Source organism: Rhipicephalus microplus, chromosome 1, assembly GCF_043290135.1.
Source record: "Rhipicephalus microplus isolate Deutch F79 chromosome 1, USDA_Rmic, whole genome shotgun sequence".
Taxonomy (NCBI): domain Eukaryota; kingdom Metazoa; phylum Arthropoda; class Arachnida; order Ixodida; family Ixodidae; genus Rhipicephalus; species Rhipicephalus microplus.
Window position 1 is genome coordinate 235744677 of NC_134700.1, and position 23778 is coordinate 235768454.

At 48.6% G+C, this 23778-nt stretch overlaps 2 protein-coding genes across 4 annotated transcripts in view; both read left to right on the top strand.

The window, feature by feature from the left end:
• The window catches only part of LOC119159498 (uncharacterized), a 163198-nt gene that overhangs the window by 49220 nt on the left and 90200 nt on the right, over window positions 1-23778 (top strand). The window lies entirely within an intron of this gene.
• LOC142812758 (uncharacterized) lies at window positions 17866-20146 on the top strand. Its single transcript, XM_075891639.1, has one exon. The coding sequence runs from the start codon at window positions 18134-18136 to the stop codon at window positions 19880-19882; it is 1749 nt and encodes a 582-aa protein (XP_075747754.1). The 5' UTR covers window positions 17866-18133; the 3' UTR covers window positions 19883-20146.

Below are 23778 nucleotides of genomic sequence, written 5' to 3' on the forward strand. Positions count from 1 at the left end.
CGTGCTCTTTCATTATGGAAAAAGGTAACTCAGGAGGTCATTAATGCGGACACGATACAATCGTTCGCCCATCTCGTTAATGACCTAACACTTGATTTTTAATATGCAATATATTATGTTCCTCATTAGTGCTGAGATTTTTTGTATTTCTGTATGAATGTCATTATTGATATATGTATAAAGTAAATTTTCCCTGATGTTGAGAATTTTCTTATTTTCGTACCTAGTAATGTATTTTCTTATATTTTTATATTCTGTTTTGTCACTGACATTTGTTACCCACATCTGTTTGGGCCCGAACAGGGCCTGCAATATTTGTAAATAATATATATATATATATATATATATATATATATATATATATATATATATAATCAAGTTTTAAAATAATACCCAGTGAGTTTACCTATTTTTAGCAAATATATAGAGCTTTCAATTGAGATATGATATGGTGCATATTTTAATTCCGACCACCAAAGCAAGTTTTTCTTGTACTCAATACAGAGCTTCCCCCCCCTCCCAAAAAAAAAAAAAGATGAATTCACAATTTTTTCCAGAGCATCTCCCATAGGTTCAGTGCCCGAATTGTATGTAATTCGTAGCATGTCAAACAGGCCTCCAGCAGATATTTTATTTGTGCCCTTGGAGCTTGCTCTGTTCCTGGAAAAAAGTCTTAAACTTGGCAACTTTATTCAGTATTGCTCGTGGGAAAACCCCTCAAAGAATTGATATACATAAGTGATTATTTTGACAGTTAGATCACTTCATTACTTTGCCGCGAATGCCATTTTATCGAGTGCATTCCAAAAACGTCTTTTGAAAAAAAAAGTGTTCTCTGACGCCTTTTAGCTCAGTGGTCGCCAAACTACAGACTCTCATAAACAGGAAGGAAACTATTTGGCAACGGATCGAAATAAATGACCAGGACAAGTGTCACACTTCGAGAAACATTTGGAAATATTTTCAGCCATATTTGTGACTCGTGTTCGGAAAAACGCTGGATGATTTGGCATGGAATGACCCAGAGGCATCGTTAGCTGCACGTCGTCTGCTGCACTTTCACCTGTAACAGAGGTCAGTTTTCACCTATAACAGTGTCCGTGCCTGTACTCCCATGATACAGCCGGCTCGTCGAGTTAACGTCAGTTTCAGTGAAGTGTCACCCATCGAAGTTAATTTAGGTAGCAGTGTCCAGGGTTACCATCCTTGTGAGTACAAGCGTTCCATATTTGCCGCTTCTCGTGTTGCTAATATTCGTATTGCTGTTGGTATCGTTGTGCAAGTGCAAACAACGGTTATATGAAACATGTGCAACTATTCAGCATGTCTCTGTGCGTACAATATTTTTGTATATTTTTGGCGTCATTTCGGAACGTGTCGCTCACTAACAAAAAAAAAAAATACACGGTCGCCTTCCTTTCGCATGCTTCGCATAACGGCGATTCCCAAGGTACGTGGCATCTGGCGATTTTTGTTTTCTTTCCGTGCCCTGCAAAGCATGAACTCTGGTAAGATGGGCAGTGGTATAAAATGTGTTCAATGGTCTCCTCGCAGCCGCATGAGTTGCATGCCACACTGCTGGTCATTCCTATGAGAAGAGAGTATGCATTCGTGAACGCGTGCACTCCCAACCACATGCGACACAACAGTGTTTCGTCTTTGTTGTTGTTAGCTTTATAAAGGCTCACAATGAGAGTCTGGTCCAACTGAAATGCTTCATGTTGAACATAAAGCAGTTGCAAGCGGCATGAGAGCGGTAAACAGTTGTAAGCAGTAGCGCTTTTTGAGAACTTTTCTAAGAAAAAACTTTTTTCCTCATCTGTTGTCGTAGGTGGGAAAGAAAAATATAGAAGACTAACAACGTCCGCGTATTTCTGCAAGGGCTCTTTAACAAACTAATAAACGAGGCAAGCAACGCGAACACAATTATTTCTGCTTTGATTGCAAAAAATCTCGTGAAATCGAAATGTTGTGGTGTTTACTGTGTCATATTTTGTTGAGCAATGTTGCGCGCGCTGCAGAAAAGTTTAAAAAAATGTTAGAAAAACGTACAAGATGACACAAATAACAGAAACGGATCGTATTTTTGCTTTTTTTGTTTTTCTCTGGTTGGCTATAGAGGCTTTTTGGTGCAAGAATAGAACAATCGATTAGCTCAGTTCAGTATCCGTGACGTTGAAGGGTTTAAAGAAAGCTCCGTCTGATGGCACCTAGCACGGGTGCTGCTCAAAGGATCTATGCATATATATATTTTTTTGGCACGAAAACAAACGTTGAACCTTGGGTATCGTTCTCGCGGAACCGGGTCAAATGTGACAGCTGTATACGTAGCCGTAATCGCATTCTTCCCTATTCTTTATTTTATTTTATGCATAGACGTGGCGCGACGAATCGACGAGCTCTGTTCGTCATTCAGGAAGCCGAGGCGATCCAAGAAAATACGTGCTCCCGTCACGCACTTGTGAATACGATATCGTTAGCATCGGCTGCGGTCTTGTCACGGCTACGCCGCAATTGTGCCTAGCTTAAAACTTTCCGCCTCGCTTCAATTTCAAAGGCAGTCAGTCTCAAAGACGCTTAGCGGAAGCAGTACTCGAGGTAATTTTTTTCTCGCCCGCAGCACAGTACTGAGGTTGCGGACAGTTGAAGTCGAAACATGAAGGTCCACAAGGCGGATAACGAAAGCGTAAGTGTCTTGGAACATAAATCCGTCTTGGATTTTTTTATTTTGTTCGCATTTCCAGAAACGTGACTAATCGCTCTTCTAAAGAGTGCCTGCTTGCTGGATAAACAAAAGAGGAAAAAAAAGATTTTGTTTTAGACGTTGTCAAGAGTTTGAACAAGCCTTACCGAAGCGCGCGCATAACGCACAATAACTTAGCTCTCGCTTACCAACCCTATTTCGCGCTCTATTTCTTCCATCGTTTTTTTTATTTACCTCGGCCCAGTTTTGAGTTCTTCGCTGATAAGAAGCCTTTCCTTTCACCGCTTAGCGTTCGTGGGTGCTCCTAAATGCAGCGCACTTTCATTCATCTAGATAAGCGCTGCGTGGTCAAGTGAACAATCTCAAAGCCGTTAACACCCGTAAAATGAGCTGGAGCCATTTTTCACGGTGCATAGTCATGTTGTAAAAACGTGTGCGTTAATTTAAGCGTGAAATGCTTACATTTGTTGCCAACTAAGCACTCGTGTTGTACGTCCTCCGCCTCGACCAACGCCTCAACACGCATGATTTGCACTGGCCATGCACGCTCTGCAGTCTTGGTGAGTCTCGAAAGGCCTTTTTTAAGCTTAGTTTGTAACGCCTCGCTTTCCAAGTCACAAAGCAGAGGAAGAATCGTGATGGGGGGGGAGAGTTAAAATGTTTGATGGAAGTGCTAAAAGACGGGAACGAATAGAGAGCAGAACAGCTCTTGCTTACTTGCTTGTACTTATGTTTTGGCTCGTATACACTACGGGAGATTGCCATTAAACTGGAGGTTAATATCTATGTTTCTTTGTCTTCATCTTTGAGCGCTGCATTAACGTCAACAAGAGAAAAATCTCGAAGACGTCGATGGAATAACGTCGGCGTTTTATAGAGCGAATGACCAATTTCGGCGTCTTGTATGACAAGCTTGCCTATTAGAGGCGGAAATGTTGTAGGCCCGTGTGCTCAGTTTTGGGTGCACGTTAAAGAACCCCAGGTGGTCAAAATTTCCGGAGCCCTCCACTACGGCGTCTCTCATAATCAAATGGTGGTTTTGGGACGTTAAACCCCACAAATCAATCAAGCTTGCCTATTATATATCTACGCGCTGGAATTAACACAAATAATATGTCTGTCAATAATTACGCTATGGCTTGAAATTTCACACACGCAGTTAGCAGGCGAATGCTCGTCAATCGGTGTTTTATTTGTTGTTGTTGTTTTTCTCCATCTCTTTTTTTCTTTCACCGGCAGTTCGAGCTGTCTCAGACAAGATAAACGCGCTTGTGCAATAGTAAATTTAATCTCCTGTCCTATTACTATCAAAATATTAATCAGGGGGAGTGCGAGAGAGGGAAGGGGGGCACGACTGACGTGCCCTCCGCCAACATTTTCTTCTCCGATTCCCCACCCCCCCTTAGCTCCCAGGAGCAATGAGTCAATACGAAACGCAACGTTCCCCACTTCTCAGCCCCCCTTCCCTTAAAGTAACCGTAGCGCCGCCCCTGATGATGTTAATGCTGCATTTATTTGAGCAATGACCCCATCTTTCGCGTCCTAGTTAAGTGCGCGGGAAACTGCATACCTCCTCAAAAGCGTACTGGCTCGCAGCTTGCGCAATAATATCGCATGTGTGTCCGACGTGTGCGTGTATGCATGTGCGCGCTGTAGGTCCCTTTCACGGCAGTGAATGTCTCGGAACGCCCGATGCACGCACTCGTGGCGAAACACAATCGGCCCGTCGATGTCGTGGCTCGTAATTAGGCTCCCGTATTGTGTTGCACTGCTTGGCGAGACCATAGAGTTATATACCCCCGCGGCGATCCTTCTTCGCGACGGTTTGGCATTGTTTATGCCGGCTCAATCGTGGCGATCAGACGCTGCTGATGAAATTACATGCTCGAATTAAGTGGCTACGCCTCATTAGCGTCGCCAAAGCAGTACGTCTGTCCAAAAAGATGAGGGACGGTTTCGTAAGCGCGCCGATTCTGCGCACACCCTTGTAAGCTCACTGGCACTCGTGCGAGCGTTGACCTAATTTGTTCGTGCCGCAAACAGACCCAATATAGAAAGAACTGCGAACAGTTCTTGTGGCGGCCTTATGCGTTTGCTGTAGTATAATCATCACTTGCAGCCAGTGTGTGCTGGCAAATGGCCACCGTTATTGGAGTCTGCATGTTTTCTTGACACTGAAGCGTATGAGCGTGAATATGTGCGCTGCGGCCCTTCCAGTGGTCGCAAGTTTGAGTAGTTTCAGCACGTGGAGCAAATTACTTGTCTGTACAGTAGGTAGAAGCACAAAATCACGGCCAAAGTTCGCATGCGACATTCTCATTTTATGTGCTATGCTATAGCTGAATGTAGCCTGAATATTCACCACTCAATGCTGGCAATGTTCACTGGCATGCAGCAAACGTAGCATCTTGAAAGATCGCTTTCCGTATTTGCGCTTTTCAATGAGCCTTCCTATTTCGAGAATAGTCGTCCATACAAAGAGCCGCAGTTGAGAAGCTTGTTTATGGCTTTCTTCTTTCGCTGTTTTTATTAACTCCAAGCCCAATTATGCAAATGTTCGCATGCCACTCCCAAGGACGCTCGTTCATACACGAAACGAGCCTTCAAACGAGCTTAGCGGTTCCGCACCTATTCCTGGCAGCCACTATAAGATCTCACTCATGTAGGCTCCACCGTATCACGACGCGACCTCAGAACACCGGGAGGTGCCTGTCTGAGTGATGTGTCGGCCTTCGCCGCTTTTATTTGCCAACCTGTCTCGGCAAGCACGCGTTCGTTTCATAGCATACGGAGTGCCGCTTCCCAGTGCCCAAACATTGACTCTACGGCGAGGCAGACGCGTCGTTAACGTGTATAGGTGGCCTCTTCACGCGATGCAGGCGCCGCCTCGCAGCTGTTCGCATCTTCGTCAAACGGCGGGCGAGGTTGACGAGACAAGAGTGCGACCAGCAGTGCACGGTGTAAGATCTTACACTGTGGCTCGGGGGGGGGGGGGGGGGGGACCAAAGAGGCTGCGCGTTAATAACACTCGGCAAACTTCTCTTTGGGCCGCTGCTATCGGCAGCACGCCGTGCACTCCGAAGAACGACGGTCGCTCACGAATCCCGTGACTTTCCTGTTCCCCAGGGCGCCACTCGCGTTGGGTGGGCGTTTGCAAATCGCGTAGGCCGCCTGCCCTGTTCTTTTGCTGCCGCAGTCATATCGAGCGCGTATGTGTGGTCGCTCGCTTCGGTCGGCTCTCGTGACCTGTAACGGTCAGAACATGCACCGGCTTATCGGCGATGCGTGGCGGCCGTCACACGATGTGACTTCTGGCGTCGTTCCTCGCCGCAAGGGGGACACACCAGGCGCTTTCTCGCTCGTCCTCACTCGATGCGCCCGTCGACAGATACGTCAGTCATTTATTATTATTTTTTTTGAGGCACGTGTCCCAACGTTTTCGTTCGCCCATAGTGACGGCAATAATTAATCCTCGAGGTCTTAAGTTCGCTTGTGAAAAACAAGTGTGTCGTGTGCTCGCGTGAACTGTCGCCTTGATTTTTTTTCCGTATTTTTATTTCCGTCTCATTCTTCACATTTTGTTTCCCCAAGTGCAGCGCTGCAAGCCGGACACATCCTTACACCGGTGTTAAACGGTCACTTTCGATCGCGATCGAACCTAATACGGATCAAGCTTCGTGATCGTGATTGGCTTCTTTACGCAAGCTTCAGAAGTGAGCCAATCACGGCTGTGTCGTTTGATCCAGATCAGGCTTAATCGCTATTGGCAGTGCCCCGTACGACAGCGGTGTTAGTTAAATATTTCGCTATGCTATCACTCTATCTCTCTCTCTGTTTCACTAAGCAACGTTTCTCATTATTTCAATGACCAGACGTCTGGTCGTGCCTTAAAATTATTCTATATTAATAATTAATCGCGTTGTTCACCGTAGCTGCTTGCCTTGTTCCGGGAAAGGAAAACGAAGACTAAATTGAGGCGATAGCGAAATTCGGCCTGACACCCAACTCAAAATTCTGCTTCCTAATTAACGTATTTCGCTGGTAAAGGTCATTTCCTTATTTCAGACGAATTTCGTACGTTAATTGCGTATCGATTGAACTAGATTGAGATCTGTTCCGCGGAAGCATTGATAGGGTTCAGAATCTGCGAGAAAGCGCAAATATTTGATTACCTTACCAATTTACGCAGTGAATCTCCTTAGGCTTTACTGGATGCGTAAGATGCTTATATGTCAGGGCTTTGATTTTTGGTCTTCTCGCGTTGTGCAAACCTTTGCGGGCAGATTTATAATATGTCAACGCAGGCGACGCGGGAATCGCTGCGTGGATAGTGAAGCAGTGGAAGTCGCCTAAGACACTCTCGGACCTCACAACGTGGTCGAGGCTTGATCACACGTGTCATTTTCTCACAGCGTCTTGGCTGTTCCTTTACTCCATTGACCAGCGTTTTCTTTGAAGAGTTGTTACGTGATGGTGACCGCGTTTCCTTCACAATGTCTCATCAGAAACGACTTCAAGGACAACGACGCCGACGCCACGTTTACTGTTACGCGGGTTCTGAACGCAGTCGCGTTAATAAGTCGTTCAACAATAATTATCAATATATGTCAAACAATACAAAAGCTAAGGGGTAGATTGACGCTTCAAGCGATGGGATGTCGTTCGTACCTCAATAAGAACGTAATGCCGACAAGCGCTGGTATTATGTGCGAAGTGACTAAAGAACGAAAGCAAAACGCTAAACAAAGTGAAGGCCGTTTTATTACTATTCCTAATATTAATACATACGTTGTTCGTAGACCAAACAGGAGCGTGCTGGATCTGCCTGGGGCGTCGTTGTAATGGACTTCCCTATCTCGTGATGTCCGTCAGCCTGCCGACCACGAATATCCACCCCGTTCTCTTCCTAGTCGACGAGGCCCTGTACCGCAAGCAGGGCATCACTCAAGCGAGCGGCCTGTCACTGTGTCACTCTCGTACGTCCCGTTTTTTGTGACGAGGGAACGGGTTCGCCGTCTGGCTTTCGCGCTTTCGTTGTTGACGTCGCATACCCAGCAGCGTCACACGCGCATTGACGAAAACGGGCCCTTCCTCAAAGATGGACTTCTTTTTAACTTTCTTTGATCTGTCCAGTTTCAGCTCGACGAAAATGGCCGAAGGGGAAACGTTTGCGACGCAAACGGTGGCAGATCGGGGGCCGAAACGTTCGCCTCAGGGCTTCTACAAGGTAAACAAAAGGGCGGCACTGCCTATTTATACAGCCGCTCGGAGATACACGACGACCCAACAGCCGGGACCTTCGTGATAACGTATACACGCCGTACTTGTGTAGAAACGTTGTACAGTAACAGACGTTCATGGTAACAGCCGGATGCGCGTAAGCTGACGTTTAAGCGCAGCTGATGTGCCTCGTGATACGCCGGCGGGCCTCTACGCAATTTCACGCAGCCTGCAGACGCCTTTGTATAGACTGTTACGAATGGCTATCGGTGCCGCCATTACGGGCTGTAACTTCGCAGTTTTGTACATTGAGAGAGAGAGAAATAATTAAAAGGAAGAGACAGGGAGGTTAACCTAGACGAACTGGTTTGCTACCCTGTACGGGGGTGGGGAAAAGGGTTGGAAAGAGGACAGATATAGAGATATATAAAATAAATTAGGAAAAAAAAACACATGCGCACACATTCAGGGATTTCCGATCACAGTCGTTTGGACAGGCTGGTTGAACGCAACTAGCGCAGGAGCGCCTTCACAGCCTTCTTCTGCGACATAAAGTCCTGTCGGCAGCGCAGGAGTCTTTCTTCCGGAGAATGATTGTCCGGTTCATCTAGTGCATTGCAGAGTGACTGTCTCTGCGAGCAGTATTGTGGGCATTCACACAGAATGTGCCAATTTTTTTGAACTATCAAACGAACATATACGGTAGAAGCGTACAATTGAAAACGCTTAGGTTGGCGCATTAGATGTTTCACGACCTTATCAGTAATTGACGTCACGATTCACAAAAACAAGGAAGCATTTGTGCTGCAGTCCAAGTAGGTGGCACCTACATGCGTCCAATGTAAAGCAGGTTACAAAAGACGGCTGGTTGGGCTCTGAACCAACCAAACGCGGTGAACACTGCAATAGGTCTTAAAACGTTCAAACCCCCAAAGTCACACGAATGGTATAAATTAAAAGTAGTGCAGTTTGACGGAACCGCGCCCTATTCCTTTCGTACCGATTCGAATGCTCCAGCTGTTCATCGTGTGTGTCGACATAAAATCGGCAGACGAATTCTGAAAACTTCCCGTATGTCGCGTATACTTCGTATTGGTCAGCAGCCTCCTCTAATGATATACCCGGAATTATGACTGAAATTTTCCGTCAGGAGAAATTCTATAGCTTAAGGCGTGTCAGAGGTGGGGCTTGTGTGTTTTTCATTCATTGAATGCAAAGTGGTCATGCGAAGTTCTCGATATAAATAGTACGCGCAACGTAACCTCTTATAGTTTCTAAATGGCTGAGTATGAACACGCCCCATAAAATGTACCAACATGTCACAGTGATCAGGCGCACTAAGAGCAGCGCGCAGACGCGTATATCCCTGCACATCCCGTCCCTCGGTTCGGCCCTCCTTTGTGCGTAACGCGCCGAAGAGCACCCTCCCCGGTTTCGTCCTCTATTTACCTTTCTCGGACGTCTCGCCACGCTGCTACATACCGCAACACGCCACGTACGCTTACAGGGGGGCTTCTTGGACGCTTCCTTCCCGGTGCTTATATTTATAACGCGCTGCATCTCCCACGACGTTTGTTCGCCGCAGTAGAGCGGCAAGGAGCATCAAGGCATGACTGACACCGCTACCGAAGGATAAGAACGTGGCTAACGCCGAGCTGTAGAGAGCGAGACAGGCTGCACGTGCGAGAATGAGACGCGCGTCTATTTCGGGGCATTTTCGACTGCGCCCGACCAGTGGAAGAGCCAGGCGGGTGTCTCGACCAGGGACCTCGACCCCATCGTCCGCGGGGACAAGAAACAAGCGCCGAGCGAAGGCGACGGCCGAATGACGCCATACACGGTTGTCCCGAGACGGGATTCGTTCGGGCGCCATAAAGACCCCCGCGCGGAGGCGTCCTTTGTCAACCACTTTGCGGCTTTCGCTTTACTTGTGTTTCCTCTTCCCGCTCGCTTGCCCCGCGGGATCCCTTTAGCCCGCACTAACAAAGCGACATCTTGAAAGATCGGATTATCCTTCGCTTGTCAGCGTGATCGCCCTCTCTCGCTACTTTGCTTTCAGTGTCGTATACGTCTTTAGAGCTTGGAGGGCTGCGATGAAGGCCAGGCATGAAGAGGTCTTTGATAATGTTTCAATGTTGCTGTTTCGGTTTCGAAGTATAACGGGGAGTGGGAGGTATCGTTCCGGTCACTGATGTTTGTGCGTGGGCTGCTGCATATGACGAAGCAGTATTCGGTTTGTAATTTACAATATGTATGACGCGGAATATTTTCACCGACGTACACCCTGATGCTTAATAATTACCGCAATAATAATTGCGGTAATAAATCTATGCTACTATACAGCATTAAATGTGGACGCGTTTACTATTACACCAGTTTTTTTTTTCCTGATTTATAAGGCCTAGATTGCGTAGACGAGGGCGAACAGGCACATAAACAGAAAAAAAAGCTGATGCTTAGTAACAACTTCACCCTCCCCTTTATTTATCGACCTGAAGCTTTACCGTTAGTGATTTATTTAATAGATTGAGCTGCAGTTTCGAGACATCGTGATATTTTATTTCACTTGTAGCGCAAAGCCCACTCGGCACAAGAAATAACATCGTCAAAGCGATGTGCAAGAATTATTCATACTCCCGACAGTGACCATACCAATCTATCATTACAAAACAACCTCCGAGGAGGTGATCGCGGCTACGTCTCGCACTCAAAAAAGTGTCGAAATCATCATAATCTGCAAATTTTAGCATACATAAACCACGGTTGCCACGGATTACGCCTATGCTAATTCAAATTGCCTCAGTGTGCGCATTACATTCCAACGGCCTGTTTGCCGGCGTTGAGTACTTCCACGCGTCAGAACGTGACAACACTGCGCAATACAGCTTAGAACCACTCTTGACTTTCAGTGTCAGAGTTACTCGAAAACTGATCGCATCTGCGCGCCGTGGCGTTCCAAATAACGGCGTGCATGCCCCACCTTGCCGTTGAGGAGGACCATTTAAGGATTATGACGAATGCGGTGTCGGCGACTTGAAACACTCCCCTGGTAGGCAGGCGTTCGCATTTACAGAACAAGGGCTAGGACTGCGCGACATCCATTTCTCATTCAGTGGTCCCTTAATGGGCGCCGTGCGAGATAAAAAGGAGCCGAGCTGTGCCCCGTGTCACGCCAAGCATCTTCTCGTTCGAGTCTTCTGGACGCGGCCCTCCTTATAAAAAAACACGCGCGGCGGCTTTCCCTTTGCACGAGGGTCGGAACAGGCACGCCCTTTGAAACTAGGTTTCGCTGTTCTCTCTGTTGTTCGGGAAAGGGAGCGAGACAAGACCGCCGCGGCAAGCCCGCTAGACGTCTGCGGCGGCTACGTGCCCACCACCGGCCGTGGACGTGCGGCGAAGTGCGCTCGCCAAAAGGAAGCCGAGGGAGCGAGCTCGTCAGCTGGATTTCGTCTCGCCGTGGGCGGCAGCTGGCGGCCAGATGCGCAGCCGCCCTCGTGTCCCGCCGTGTAGTCGTCGTGGTCGCTTTTTCTCGGGTGTTTTTACGGCAACCACCGCGCGCTTGCGCCGAAGCGAGCGGTGGTCCCTCGGAGGAGCACGGCCTCACTGCGTCGCACGCTCTCAGCTCTCCTCTGTGCGTGTGCGTTCCGTACACGCGAATACGCGCCACGCACGCACGAACGACGCGTGTACACGTGCGCTCGATGAAGACACGCTATGAGAAGAGGAACAAACAATGAGAAAGAACACTTCGCGAAGTGGTCGGATGAGCTTCGTAATCAAGGAACGCCAACACGAGGGATGCATGAACGATGTTTTGTGTGTGTTTTTTTACAACCCGCCCTTTCTATCTATCTCTCTCTCTCTCGATGCGAATGTAAACAGTCGCTGAAGGCGCACGTGTCCTCTCAGCAACCAGGGTCTTCGACCGACGAGTTTTGCTTAACCGTTATTAGCTCGGCACTTATCGTTGTTTCAATGTCCGGGCAAAAAAATGCGTCCGCAGGATTGTTTTCAAAACTATCTATAGTGGCGCTACGAGCACAGCAGTGAATAAAGAACCCAAATGTCAACATTTATGGTAGTGATGGCGAGAGGGGAGTGAAGATCTGTACCGTTTGTTAGAGTTATGCTTTATACATGTTAATTCTTGACTTACAGCTCGGTGCCGCAACATTCAGAGCCTTTTTAGTGAACTGGAGAATAACTGATGATCGGTGCTCAAATAAGTGAGAGTCGACTAGAAAGGAGCCAGAGGGCGTCGGCTCTCGGTTAAACCAAGGCGATACATTGCATAACTTCAGTTTGGCAATCTTTTACTTCCTTTCATTAGCTGGCAGCATTGACTGCGCCAGGAAGAGGGGTTGAAGGGAGAGGAAATTGCTTAAAACGTCTCCCCTGCCCAAATTTTTTTCACTTTTGCAAGTGCATATATACGTGCCTGAATATAAACGCATGCACGAGCATACATAAATGGTAGTTGAACACCACCCTCCACAAAGCATTCTGACAACGCCCCTGGCTGGCAAGATGTAAGGCGAATGGCTGTGCTCTTACGTGCTTGCCGCTCCAGATGAGCCATATTGTCAGTAATCAGGGCTCTTGTGGTGCTTCCCAAAATGAAGACTCCATTTGTTTTTTTTTTCGTTTTTTTTTGGTGGTATTGCCATGCAGAGAGAAAGCTGCAACTCATATAATGCCTGTAGCTTAAACATTATACGGTATTCTGACACGCAAGTTTCAGCAGACTTTCGGCAAATCATTGCCGTTGTTGTTGTTGTACGTGTTTCTTCGCGTCACATGAAACGTTTCGTCGAGATTGGTGGCGTTTGTTGCAATCAGCGCAAGGAAAATGTGGTGGCAGCTTTTTTTTAACTCCAACGCACAAACACCAAAAGACACCCTTGGGCATGCATTTAAAACACATACACGCTCAAACATCGGAATCTAACAAACCGCCTCATCACGGTTGTCAAGAAAGGACAATAAACTTAAACGTTTGCTGCCACTATCGGCATTGTGCAGGTCTATTTCCGCAAGGTAAATGCAGTTTATTTGTGGAGGGGGGCGTGCTTGTGGGGGTGGAGAAGTGCGTGTGTGCACGCGTCAGCTCATTGCACAAAAGTAGCACGTTAACGAAACAAGAAGAGTGCGGCTATAGAAAATATCTAACAAAAATTTCTGTTAAGTTCTGTTCGTGTGCCACTGCTTCTGTGCCATATCATCATCATCATCATCATCATCATCATAATCAGGCTGACTGCGTCCTCTGCAGGACAAAGGCCTCTCCCATGCTCCGCCAGTCAACTCGGTCCTGTGCTTGCTGCTGCCATTTTATACCCGCAAACTTCTTAATCTCATCTGCCCGCCTAACCTTCTATCTCCCCTAACCCACTTGCATTCTCTAGGAATCCAGTTATGTTACCCTTAATGACCAGTGGTTATCCAGTCTACGCGCTACATGCCAAGCCCATGCTCATTTACTCTTCTTGATTTCAACTATGATATCCTTAACACCGGTTTGATGCCTGATCCAATCTGCTCTATCCTTGTCTCTTAAGGTTGCATCTACCATTTTCCTTTCCATTGCTCACTTCGTGGTCCTGAATTTAAGATGAACCCCCTTTGTAAGTCTCCAGGTTTCTGCTCCGTAGCTAAGTACCGGCAAGATGCAGCTGTTATATACCTTCTGATTGTGGGATAGTGGCAACATAGCTGCTATGATTTGAAAGTGTGCCAAATGTGCTCCATTCCATTCTTATTCTTCTAGTTACTTCAATCTCGTGGTTCGGCTCCGCGGCTTTTACCGGTCCTAAGTAGACGTAGTCATTTACAGCTTCAAGTCTACTATTACCTATCTCTAAGCGCTGTTCTCTTCCGAGGTTGTGTACATTACTTTCGTTTTCTGCAGGTTAATTTTAAGACCCACCTTTCTGCTCTCCTTGTCTAACTCCGTAATCATGAGTTGCAATTCGACCCCTGAGTTACTCAGCAATGCAATGTCATCGGCGAAGCGCAGGTTACCAATGTATTCTTCATTAACTCTTATCCCTAACTGTTCCCACTCTAGGTTTCTGAAAACTTCCCGTGAGCACGCGGTAAATAGCATTGGGGAGATTGTATCTCCCTGCCTTACACCCTTTTTGATTGGTATTCTTTTGCTTTCTTTATTAAGCACTATGGTAGCAGTTGATACCCTGTAGATTTCTTTTAGGATGTCTATCTTTGCTTCGTCGGCGCCCTAATTCCGCAGTGTCTGCATCACTTCTGATATTTCTACTGAATCAAACGCCTTCTCTTAATCTATGAAGGCTGTGTATGGTGGTTAGCTACATTCTGACGATTTCTTTATTACCTTATTGATAGTGTGAATGTGGTCGATTGTTGCATAGCCTGCTCGAAATCCTGCTTGTTCTTCGCTTGATTCAATTCTAATGTTGTCGTAATTCTGCTAGCAGTTACCTTTGTAAATAGCTTGTGTACAATGGAGAGCAAGCTGATCGGCCTGTACTTGTTGAAGTCCTTGCCATCTCATTTCTTATGTATCAAGATGAAGTTAGCATTCTTCAAAGATTCTAGTACTGTTCGCGTCAGGAGACAGCTCGTAAACAGGGTGGCTAGTTTTAGGGGCGAAGCTCCTTAGTGCGTGGGCTGTGCGTCCCCTGTAGGCTGTATGTAGCCACCTCTAGTTTAGTTGTTGCAGTGTTCACTAGATGGCGGTACCGTCTCCTGTATGTAGCCACCTCTCGTTTAGTTCTTGTAGTGTTTACTAGATGGTGGTACTTGTAGCTGATGATGAAAATATGCAAGATGTTATAAACTAGAAAGCGGTACTTGTAGTTGATGAAAGACGCGAGATCTTATAAAATAGGAATGATGTCACATATGGCGTGTGTCATTGGTTGAAGGCAATCGTTCGATTTAGTGCGGCGACGTACGCTAGGGGGAGCGATGTAATAAAATCGAGTGGGCAAAATGTACAGAGGATTCATGGTTTACCAGGTTTACCTCCGGAGCTTCGCCCACTCATCATCATTCACTTCGTGGATATGGCGGCACTTTTTTTCCAACACAATCTGTCCTCCGTTGTTTAACAGATCTGATGTTACTTGATTCTCACCAGCAGCTTTGCCTCTTTGCATCATGCTCTCCAAGGCTTTTCTCACTTGTATCATTACTGGTGGGGTGTAATCTGGGTTACTGCTAGTTCTTATACTAAGGTCGTGGTTGTCCCGGCTACTGGACAGATCTGTGTAAAACTCCTCCGCTATTTTAACTATCCTATCCATATTGGTAGTTATTTTGCCTTCTTTGTCCCTTAGTGCATACATCCGATTTTTGCCTATCCCAAGTTTCTTCTCACTGCTTTGATGCTTGCTCCATTTTTCAGAGCGTGTTCAATTATCTCCGTGTTATACCTTCTTACATCGCATACCTGATGCCGAATAATCAACTTCGAAATCTTTTCCAGTTCTATTTTGTCTGTTGTACTTGAGACTTTCATGATTTGACGCTTCTTAATGAAATTCTTCGTTTCCTAGGAAAGCTTGCCAGTTTCATGTCTAACTGCACTGCCTCCAACTTCCACTGCACACTCCGTAATGATACTCGTCAGATTATAATTCATTGTATCTACGCTAAGGTTGGTTTCCTCACTAAGAGCCGAGTACCTGTTCTGAAGCGACACTCTGAATTTCTGTACTTTCCCTCTCAGTGCTAGCTCATTGATTGGCTTCCTGCGTATCAGTTTTTGCCGTTTCTTCCACAAGTCTGGGGGAATTTGAGACCGTATCATTCTATGGTCACTGCATCGTACTTTGCCAAGTACTTCCCTATCCTGCATGATGCTTGAGTGTGCACTCAGTATAAAGTCTATTTCCTTCTTACTTTTGCTATTAGGGCTCCTCCATGTCCGCCTATGGTTCCCTCGTTTTAGGTAGAAGGTATTCAAGATCCGTAAATTATTGCGTTCTGCAAATTCTACAAATAGCTCCCCTCTGGCATCCATTATCTCCTACTGCCTGGTCTCCAGCCTGCTTCTCCCTACCTTAGCATTGAAGACGCCCATCTGTATAGAATACTGTGTTTTTACTTTATTTATTGCCGATTCAAAGTCTTCATAGAAGCTTTCAACTGACGCGTAATCATGACCATGGATGTAGGCTCATAAGCCTGTACCACTTTCTTAGTATTTTTTATTGAGTTTACTTACAGTACCTACCACCCTTACATTATTTCTATAGTATTCCTCTATGTTACCCGCTAGGTTTCTGTGGATAAGGAACGCCACTCCCAGTTCTCTTCCGTCAGCCAAGCCCCGATAGCAAAAGACGGGCCAATTCAGTAGCACTGTATAGGCCTCATCTGTCTGAATAACCTCACAGCCACGTAAAAGATTAATTCTTATATATACATGTCATGCTGGTAAGAACATATCTGAGCAAAAAGAAAGGAATAAAATAACGATTAAGAGGGCTACCTAAGATGCCACCACAAGTGTACAAACCAGCCACATCGCTGACTTGTCACAACCATTGCCTTGTGGAGACTGCAGACCTTTCGCGTTTGTGCCTCTTCAAGAGTTCCACCACTGGTTAACGTGTCGTTGTTTTTTGTTTTTTTTTTGTTCTGTTTAAAAGCGTGTTCTGCCTAATGTGAGAACCACTCCATCTAATGATCACCCCAACTGCACTGAAATTTCAATGTTTCAAGAATAATTGTGCAACTTCGAGGGCGCTTGATTTTATATATTTTTTCGCTGTAAGTGCGTTTACTGACGTACAGTGCAACTGCGCACTGCATGTTTATAGAAATGAGAGGCATAACTAGGCATTGTTGTGTGTGGAACTACTTGGCATTCTTAGCCCTTGAACTAGCATATTTATAATGTACTCTTGTTGTGCTATAGTGCCCCGGAAACCCTGAATGAATGTGCTCTAAGTCTTCGGTCATGCGCCGACAGCTGTTGCGTCTACAAAAGCTTGTCGTCCCGGTTTGCACGACAGTTTTCCAAGCCCCACTTGTGAACTCGGTAAAACTACGGACGCGCCATATCGACGAGCCATCTCTGAAGAGAAAAGCAAATTACGAGGCCTTACGATGCGGCCGCTGTCGCAGGCTTCCCTCGCGGGTTCACCTCTCCACCGCCCAGAGACAATGCTGGCTTTTGTGCGTAGAGAAGAAACGTTCCGCGGCTGCGATGTGGCAAACGTGAAGCCTTCGCAATGGCCTTTCAGGATAGGGCTAACGCGTCTGGTCACAACGAAGGTGGCAATTGAAGAACGTTGTGGTATTTAAGGCAGAAATGAAACTAATGCGTACATAAAGCTGCCGTGCGGTTCCGCGCGAAATGGACTACATTTACGCAAATGTTACCTGCAGTATCAACAAATGAGAGGGTAGGAAAAGCTGGGGGCTATTGACTAAAAAATTAAACTTTGAGAAGTGATGTACGTATCGGCGTAGAGTGTATGAATGTGTGAAGAGAGGCCGCCACTCGGAGAACTAGTGGACGGCCATTCTCGAAAACAGGACGCGCAGCTACTGGATATTCTATATATACGTGGGTTTGATACCTTTGAAAATGAACGCAACACCTGTATACAAAAAAAAAACGGGCCGGGGAAATTTCCGCAGGCTCTTGTTGAATTGTTGAAGGAGACGCACTTTAATTCTGAAATTCACGTGCTAGCGGCGCGCAGCGAGGAAGCTGCCACAAGAAAAACAAAAGACCCTGGTGAGGGCGCAATATATATATATATATATATATATATATATATATATATATATATATATATATATATATATATATATATATATATATAGGATGGCTGCATACATAGTTTACACTTTCGTGTTGTGTTCTATGTGACGTGCTGCGTTCTACATGTACTTTTCGTGCCGTTCTTCGTGTTCAAACAGCGCGCTGCCAGTGTGCAGAGGGGGCGCTGCAAGCGCGCGATGATGTAGGACGTGCTGCGCTTCGGCTCCGCTGATTTTCGGCTGGAACCACGGGCAACTTCACAGTACCCCGTCAAGACCAGCATCAATCGTTTCGGCTACTCACAGGCAACACGTGGATACCAGTGTCATCCAGGTGGGCCCGTTTTTGACAACTTTACGGCCGATCATCACCCGACCACGTTGGCGACGCCGTTAGGCCAAACGGCGACGCCAACGCCCGGCGGCGTGGGACCGGCTTTCCGAGGCAACATGGACGCTACTCTCATGCAGCGTGGATACGACCCGCATGCCATGACGTGGGAAACGATTCCGATTTCCGAAACGCCAAACTCTGCTTCTTCACCGAGGTTTCGGAGCCAAGCTCTCAACGACGCGGTGGAACGCCGCTCGCAAGCCAACGCCAAGAAGGCGGCGTCCGCCGCTGTTTCGGCATCCGGCACGCCAGCTGACAAGACGCAGCCTCCCGCTTCGCGCGCTGTGGGACGCAAGGGCAAGTTTCTCACCAAATGGAAGCCTCGCCCGTTTCCGAAACCGAGTCCGGACGACTATGTAATAGTCGTAAAGCCACGAGAGTGCATCTCATTGCATGATGCTTTCTCAGAGAACTGGTACGGGACTGCGTTTAAGGCATACCTCGGGCCCAAGCGAGCTGAGACGCTGACGGTTATTCCATCGAGAGAGCAAAATTTGATCGTGATTTACACCCCGGACCCTGACACGGCGGACAAAATGATCGGGGACTTCGTGGTAAACATCGAGCACAGACAGGTTCTGCTCAACGGGTACCTGCGACAAGATGGTAGCAATGTCTGCCACGGAGTTATTGTAGTCCGCAACACAGATACGACGGAGACGCTCCGAGAGAGCGTACGCTGGAGGTCAGGCACCATCGTCGAGGTGCGTAAATTTGGCACATCGAACAAGGCGCGTGTAACCTTCGCCGGCAAGGAGAAGCCACGCTTTGTTCACTACGACGCAATGCTGATCCCGGTCAAACCTTACTACCGGACGATCCCGGCCTGCGGCAAGTGCGGTGTCGTCGGCCATCGGATGGACACTTGTCCCAACCCACGACCGGATACGTGTGGCCTGTGTGGACAGCAGGTTCCGCTTGTGGAGGAGGGGGTGCGGGCCCCTCATGAATGTGTACCCGTATGTTCTGTGTGTGGTGGAGCACACGCCACAAACTCTCGAGCATGTACGGCCAAGTACCGTAATTCCAAGGTGGCCGCACAACAGGGCAGAAAGTCCAAAAGGGCGTCCAAGAAACGGCGCAAAGATCAGACTCCCAGTGAGCCACCACGCCGGGAAGTCGCCAAGACTGACAAGCCCGCTTCCCCTACTGGAGGAACCGAAAAGCAGCCGACGGCGCAACCATGCGGCGAAGCCAGGCCATGGGCCAACGCCGTGAAAAACGGAAAGCAGGTGGGTGGTACGGGTAGAGCTGCCTCCTCATCCCTCCCTATCATCCCCTCTTCATCGCGTAACGCCGACCAAAATATTATTGCCAAACTTCAGGCACAAATCGAAGCGTTACAGAAAAGACTAGCGGAAGCCGAGGCCAAACAGACCCAACTAGTCTCCCCTCCTCCTCCCCCCGCAGTAGAGGTAATGGAGAGTGAGACCGGGGCGGGGGCGGCAGACGCGGTTGCCGCACTCGAGGCTCGTGTGAACACCCTTGAGGTCCGTATGGACAGCCGTATAACTGTCCTCGAAACCCAAATCTCAGCGGCTGTAAATGCCGCCATTGCTAAAATGACAGAAACCATCCCTACCCTGATAGCCCAACAAGTTGCGCGTTTCACCAAACGAGCCGGCCCAATTAAGGACGTGTCTGGCCGGTACCCTAAAACGCTTCGACGACAGATCGAATTTGAGGATGATGACAGCTGCTCCGCCTCCGGAATTGAGGACACCCCCCTCCCCGCGAGTGCTGGCTCGGGAGCACCGCCACCGCAATCGCTCGATAACTCCACTGACCATGGCGGGCTCCCTTAGAATTCGGAAGTCCCCACGATCCAATACGGCCACTCCCATCCAAATCACCCAGTGGAATTGTCGGGGCTTTAAGGCTCACACTAAGCGCGCCAACCTCCGGCTTTTCCTCGCAGCATTTCAAAACCTTCCTGCTGTGGTAGCCCTCCAGGAGCCAGGGAGTGCTGCCACACTCACAAACTATACTACGTTTCAGCAGGACCCTTTATCTTGCATCTGCGTGCACAAAAATTATACGGCCAACCTAGTTGATCTCGACCTTAAGCCAGCTTTCTCGTACGTGATGGTGACACTCCTTCCGCTGCGTAAACAGGACCCGCCACTGCACGTGCTAAACATTTATTGCTCACCGAAACTAAGCAACATTACATTCGCAGACCTTTTTAGCCGCGCTTTAAAGGCTGCGGGCAGGGACCCTCTGGTGATTGTGGGTGATTTCAATGCCCCCAGCACACTCTGGGGGTATGCACGTGAAGAGAAACGTGGACGTAAATTGGCGGAACTTATGTCCACGCTGGGCCTAACTCTTCACACCGACCCTGCCTACCCAACTCGCGTGGGTAACTCCGTGACCCGGGACACATGTCCGGACCTTACCCTCACAAAAAACATTCAGTATGCGGATTGGGTCAACACTGAAGAGACCCTCGGCAGCGACCACTGCATACTCAACACCACCATTCGCACCTACCCTTTGGCAAGACCCTACGGAGAGGCAAAATTACCCGATTACACGAAGTTTCGGCAAATATACGCCAATTCGACACCCATTGAGGAGCAAGGATACCATGCTTGGTCCCAGCAACTGGTTTCCTCATTACGCTCCACAGAAACACAAATTAAACTCTCCGAGGCGACTCCGGCGGTGGATAACCATCTCCTTCACCTCTGGGAGGCCCGGCGCAGCCTCGTCCGCCGATGGCGCCGGCAAAAACACAACCGAAAGCTCAAAATTCGCATCGCTGAGCTCACCCAGCGAGCAGCAGAGTACGCGGCCCAGCTCGCTGACTCTAACTGGGTGGACCGTTGCAACACGGCCGCTCGACAAATGTCCAGCCGGAGTACCTGGCGCCTCTTCCGCGCCTTGATTGATCCGACCCAAACTCGAACAGAGACACAAAAGCATCTGCAACGAGCATTTCACAGCTTCGACGGAGACACAGCCAAATTGGCATGTAAACTCCGAGACCAATATCTATGCACTCAGCAGGACTCCCAAGGGCCGGCGTACTCGTATGCAGGTACCGAGAACGCGGAGCTGGATCAACTGTTCCAGTTACACGACCTGAAGGCAGCCCTAGCGAAAATGAGGCGAGGAACGGCGCCGGGAAGGGATAAAATTACCGTGAAATTACTTGCCAATCTTCCTGACTCGGCCTACACCATGCTCCTTGCCTACATCAATTCCATTTGGATCGGGAAAACAAGCCTACCAATTGAGTGGAAGACCGCCCTGGTCACCTTCATACCCAAAGCGGGCAAAGCCATTAACACGGACAACCTCCGCCCCATCTCCCTTACTTCTTGTGTGGGAAAATTAATGGAGACGATGGTGCGCGACAGGTTGTCCGCGTTCCTGGAGAGCAAAAATGCATTTGCAGACACCATGTTCGGGTTCCGCCCACACCGGTCCGCGCAAGATGTCTTGCTTCAGCTCGACCATGAGATCCTCGATCCAGTCGAGTATCCCCTGAATGACAAAGTTGTGCTCGCTTTGGATTTGAAGGGGGCCTTTGATAACGTGACACACGAAATTATTCTAACACATCTCTCACAGGTGGATTGCGGCCAAAACACTTTCAACTATATTAAACAATTCCTCACTGACCGACAATCATACATTCGGATTCAGGACATTGAACACGGCCCTTACCGATTAGGCACGAGAGGGACTCCGCAGGGAGCGGTCCTCTCGCCCCTCCTATTCAATGTGGCAATGATGAGACTCCCCGCTCAGCTGGCGAAAGTCGAAGGCATACAGCATGCGCTGTACGCCGACGACATCACCATATGGGCGTCACACGGCTCGGCAGGAGACATGGAGGCAAGCCTGCAGCAAGCGGCGGACATCGTGGATGACTATGCCCGTCGCTGCGGCCTTCAGTGCTCCCCGTCCAAATCGGAATTCGTGCACATACGCCCCTCACCAAAATGCACCGCAAAGATCGACCTCTCCCTTCACAGCGGACCAATACCCGAACGCGATGAGATTAGAGTACTGGGGCTTTTTATACACAAAAATCGCAGAGCAGACACAACATTGGCCAAATTGCGTAAGGTGGGGGACCAGGTGGGCCGGATGGTCCGCCGGGTTTCCAACAAGCGCGGGGGGTTACGATGCAAAGATGCCTTGCGGCTGGCGCATGCATTCGTAACCAGCCGAGTCCTGTACTCGGCTCCATACCTCCACCTACGCAAATCCGACGAGAATGCACTCGAAGTCATTCTCCGCAAAATCTACAAGCGCGCCCTCGACCTTCCTGTCAGCACCTCTAACCAGCGCCTTTTGGGCTTGGGAATGGTGAACACGTTCAAGGAGCTGAGAGAGGCGCACTTGACAAACCAATATACTAGACTCTCTAAAACACCGTCGGGTCGCCGCCTCCTTGCCCGGCTACACATCAATCACTCAATACACACGGAAGAGCGCGTACGGATTCCAGAAGTTTGGCGATACTCCTTGCACGTGCGCCCTCTTCCGGCTAACATGACCCGAGACGACTACACTGGCCGACGCCTCGCGCGGGCGGAAGCCTTGGCTCGACACTACGGCCACAAATTCGGGGTATTCTACGTGGACGCCTCCGGCCCGCACCACGGTGGTTGGTATACGGCTGCGGTCGTCCACGAAAACACCGTTGTAAACGGACTCACATTCCGTGCACATAACATTACGCACGCGGAAGAGATCGCCATCGCACTAGCCGCCGCAGATCAGGACTCGAGGGTCATAATCACCGACTCAAGGGGTGCCTGTCGCAATATTGAACAGGGATACATTCCGTACCGTGCTTATAAAATACTGCAGAACAGCAGCTACTTAGGTGCCCCCGCGCACCGAACGATCATATGGGCTCCGGCTCACACGGGCCTCGATGGTAATGAGACGGCCGATGCCGCTGCCCGCGCGCTCACTCTCCGGGCACCATCCTCGTCCCCTACCGATCCGGAACTCGAACCCAATCCTGCCTACACCTTTAAGGAGATCACACAATTTTATCAATCCGGCCATAACGTCTATCCTAAACCCTGTAAGGGCCTCACGAAGGCGGAGGAGCGAATCCTCCTTCGCCTTTATACTAAAACTCTATTGTGCCCGGCAATCATAAAACACTTTGACCCCGCTTGCACGGGGAAGTGCCCACATTGTGAGGAAAGTTCCTCTGACATTTTCCACATGGTGTGGGCATGCCAAAAAACCCCAAATCTTACCCCACTACCCAACCCTTCGCGGGAGGACTGGGAGGCAGCCCTACTCGGCTGCTCTGACCTGACGGCCCAACGGGCCCTGGTCGAGCGTGCCCGGGCCGCGGCCGACGCCAATGGGCTCCCGTAAGAGGGAGCCCACCTAGTGTTTGTACGGGGCGGCCCCTTAAGGACCGTTCCCACCCTCCCTGTAAATAACATCTGTAAATAAATGTTTTTCAGCAGCAGCCAGTGTGCACTATATCTGACAAGGAAACGACGCCCGTAACACCAAAGAAAGGAGAGAGCAAACAGGGTAGCAAGCGACACTCGCTAAAACGGATGGGAGCTCTACAGATGGCCAGAGTTTGTCGCGCAACCACCTCGTCAAGTTCGAAAAAGCGGAGCATATCGCCGCTATCAATTGTGCTCCACAGTACGAGCGAGAGCGCTGATGGTTTTCCGCCATTGTGCGGCGTACGGCTGCGGTCCTC

Coding starts and splice junctions, on each gene's coding strand:
- LOC142812758 (XM_075891639.1), top strand. CDS start 18,134: ATGGACGCTACTCTCATGCAGCGTGGATACGACCCGCATGCCATGACG.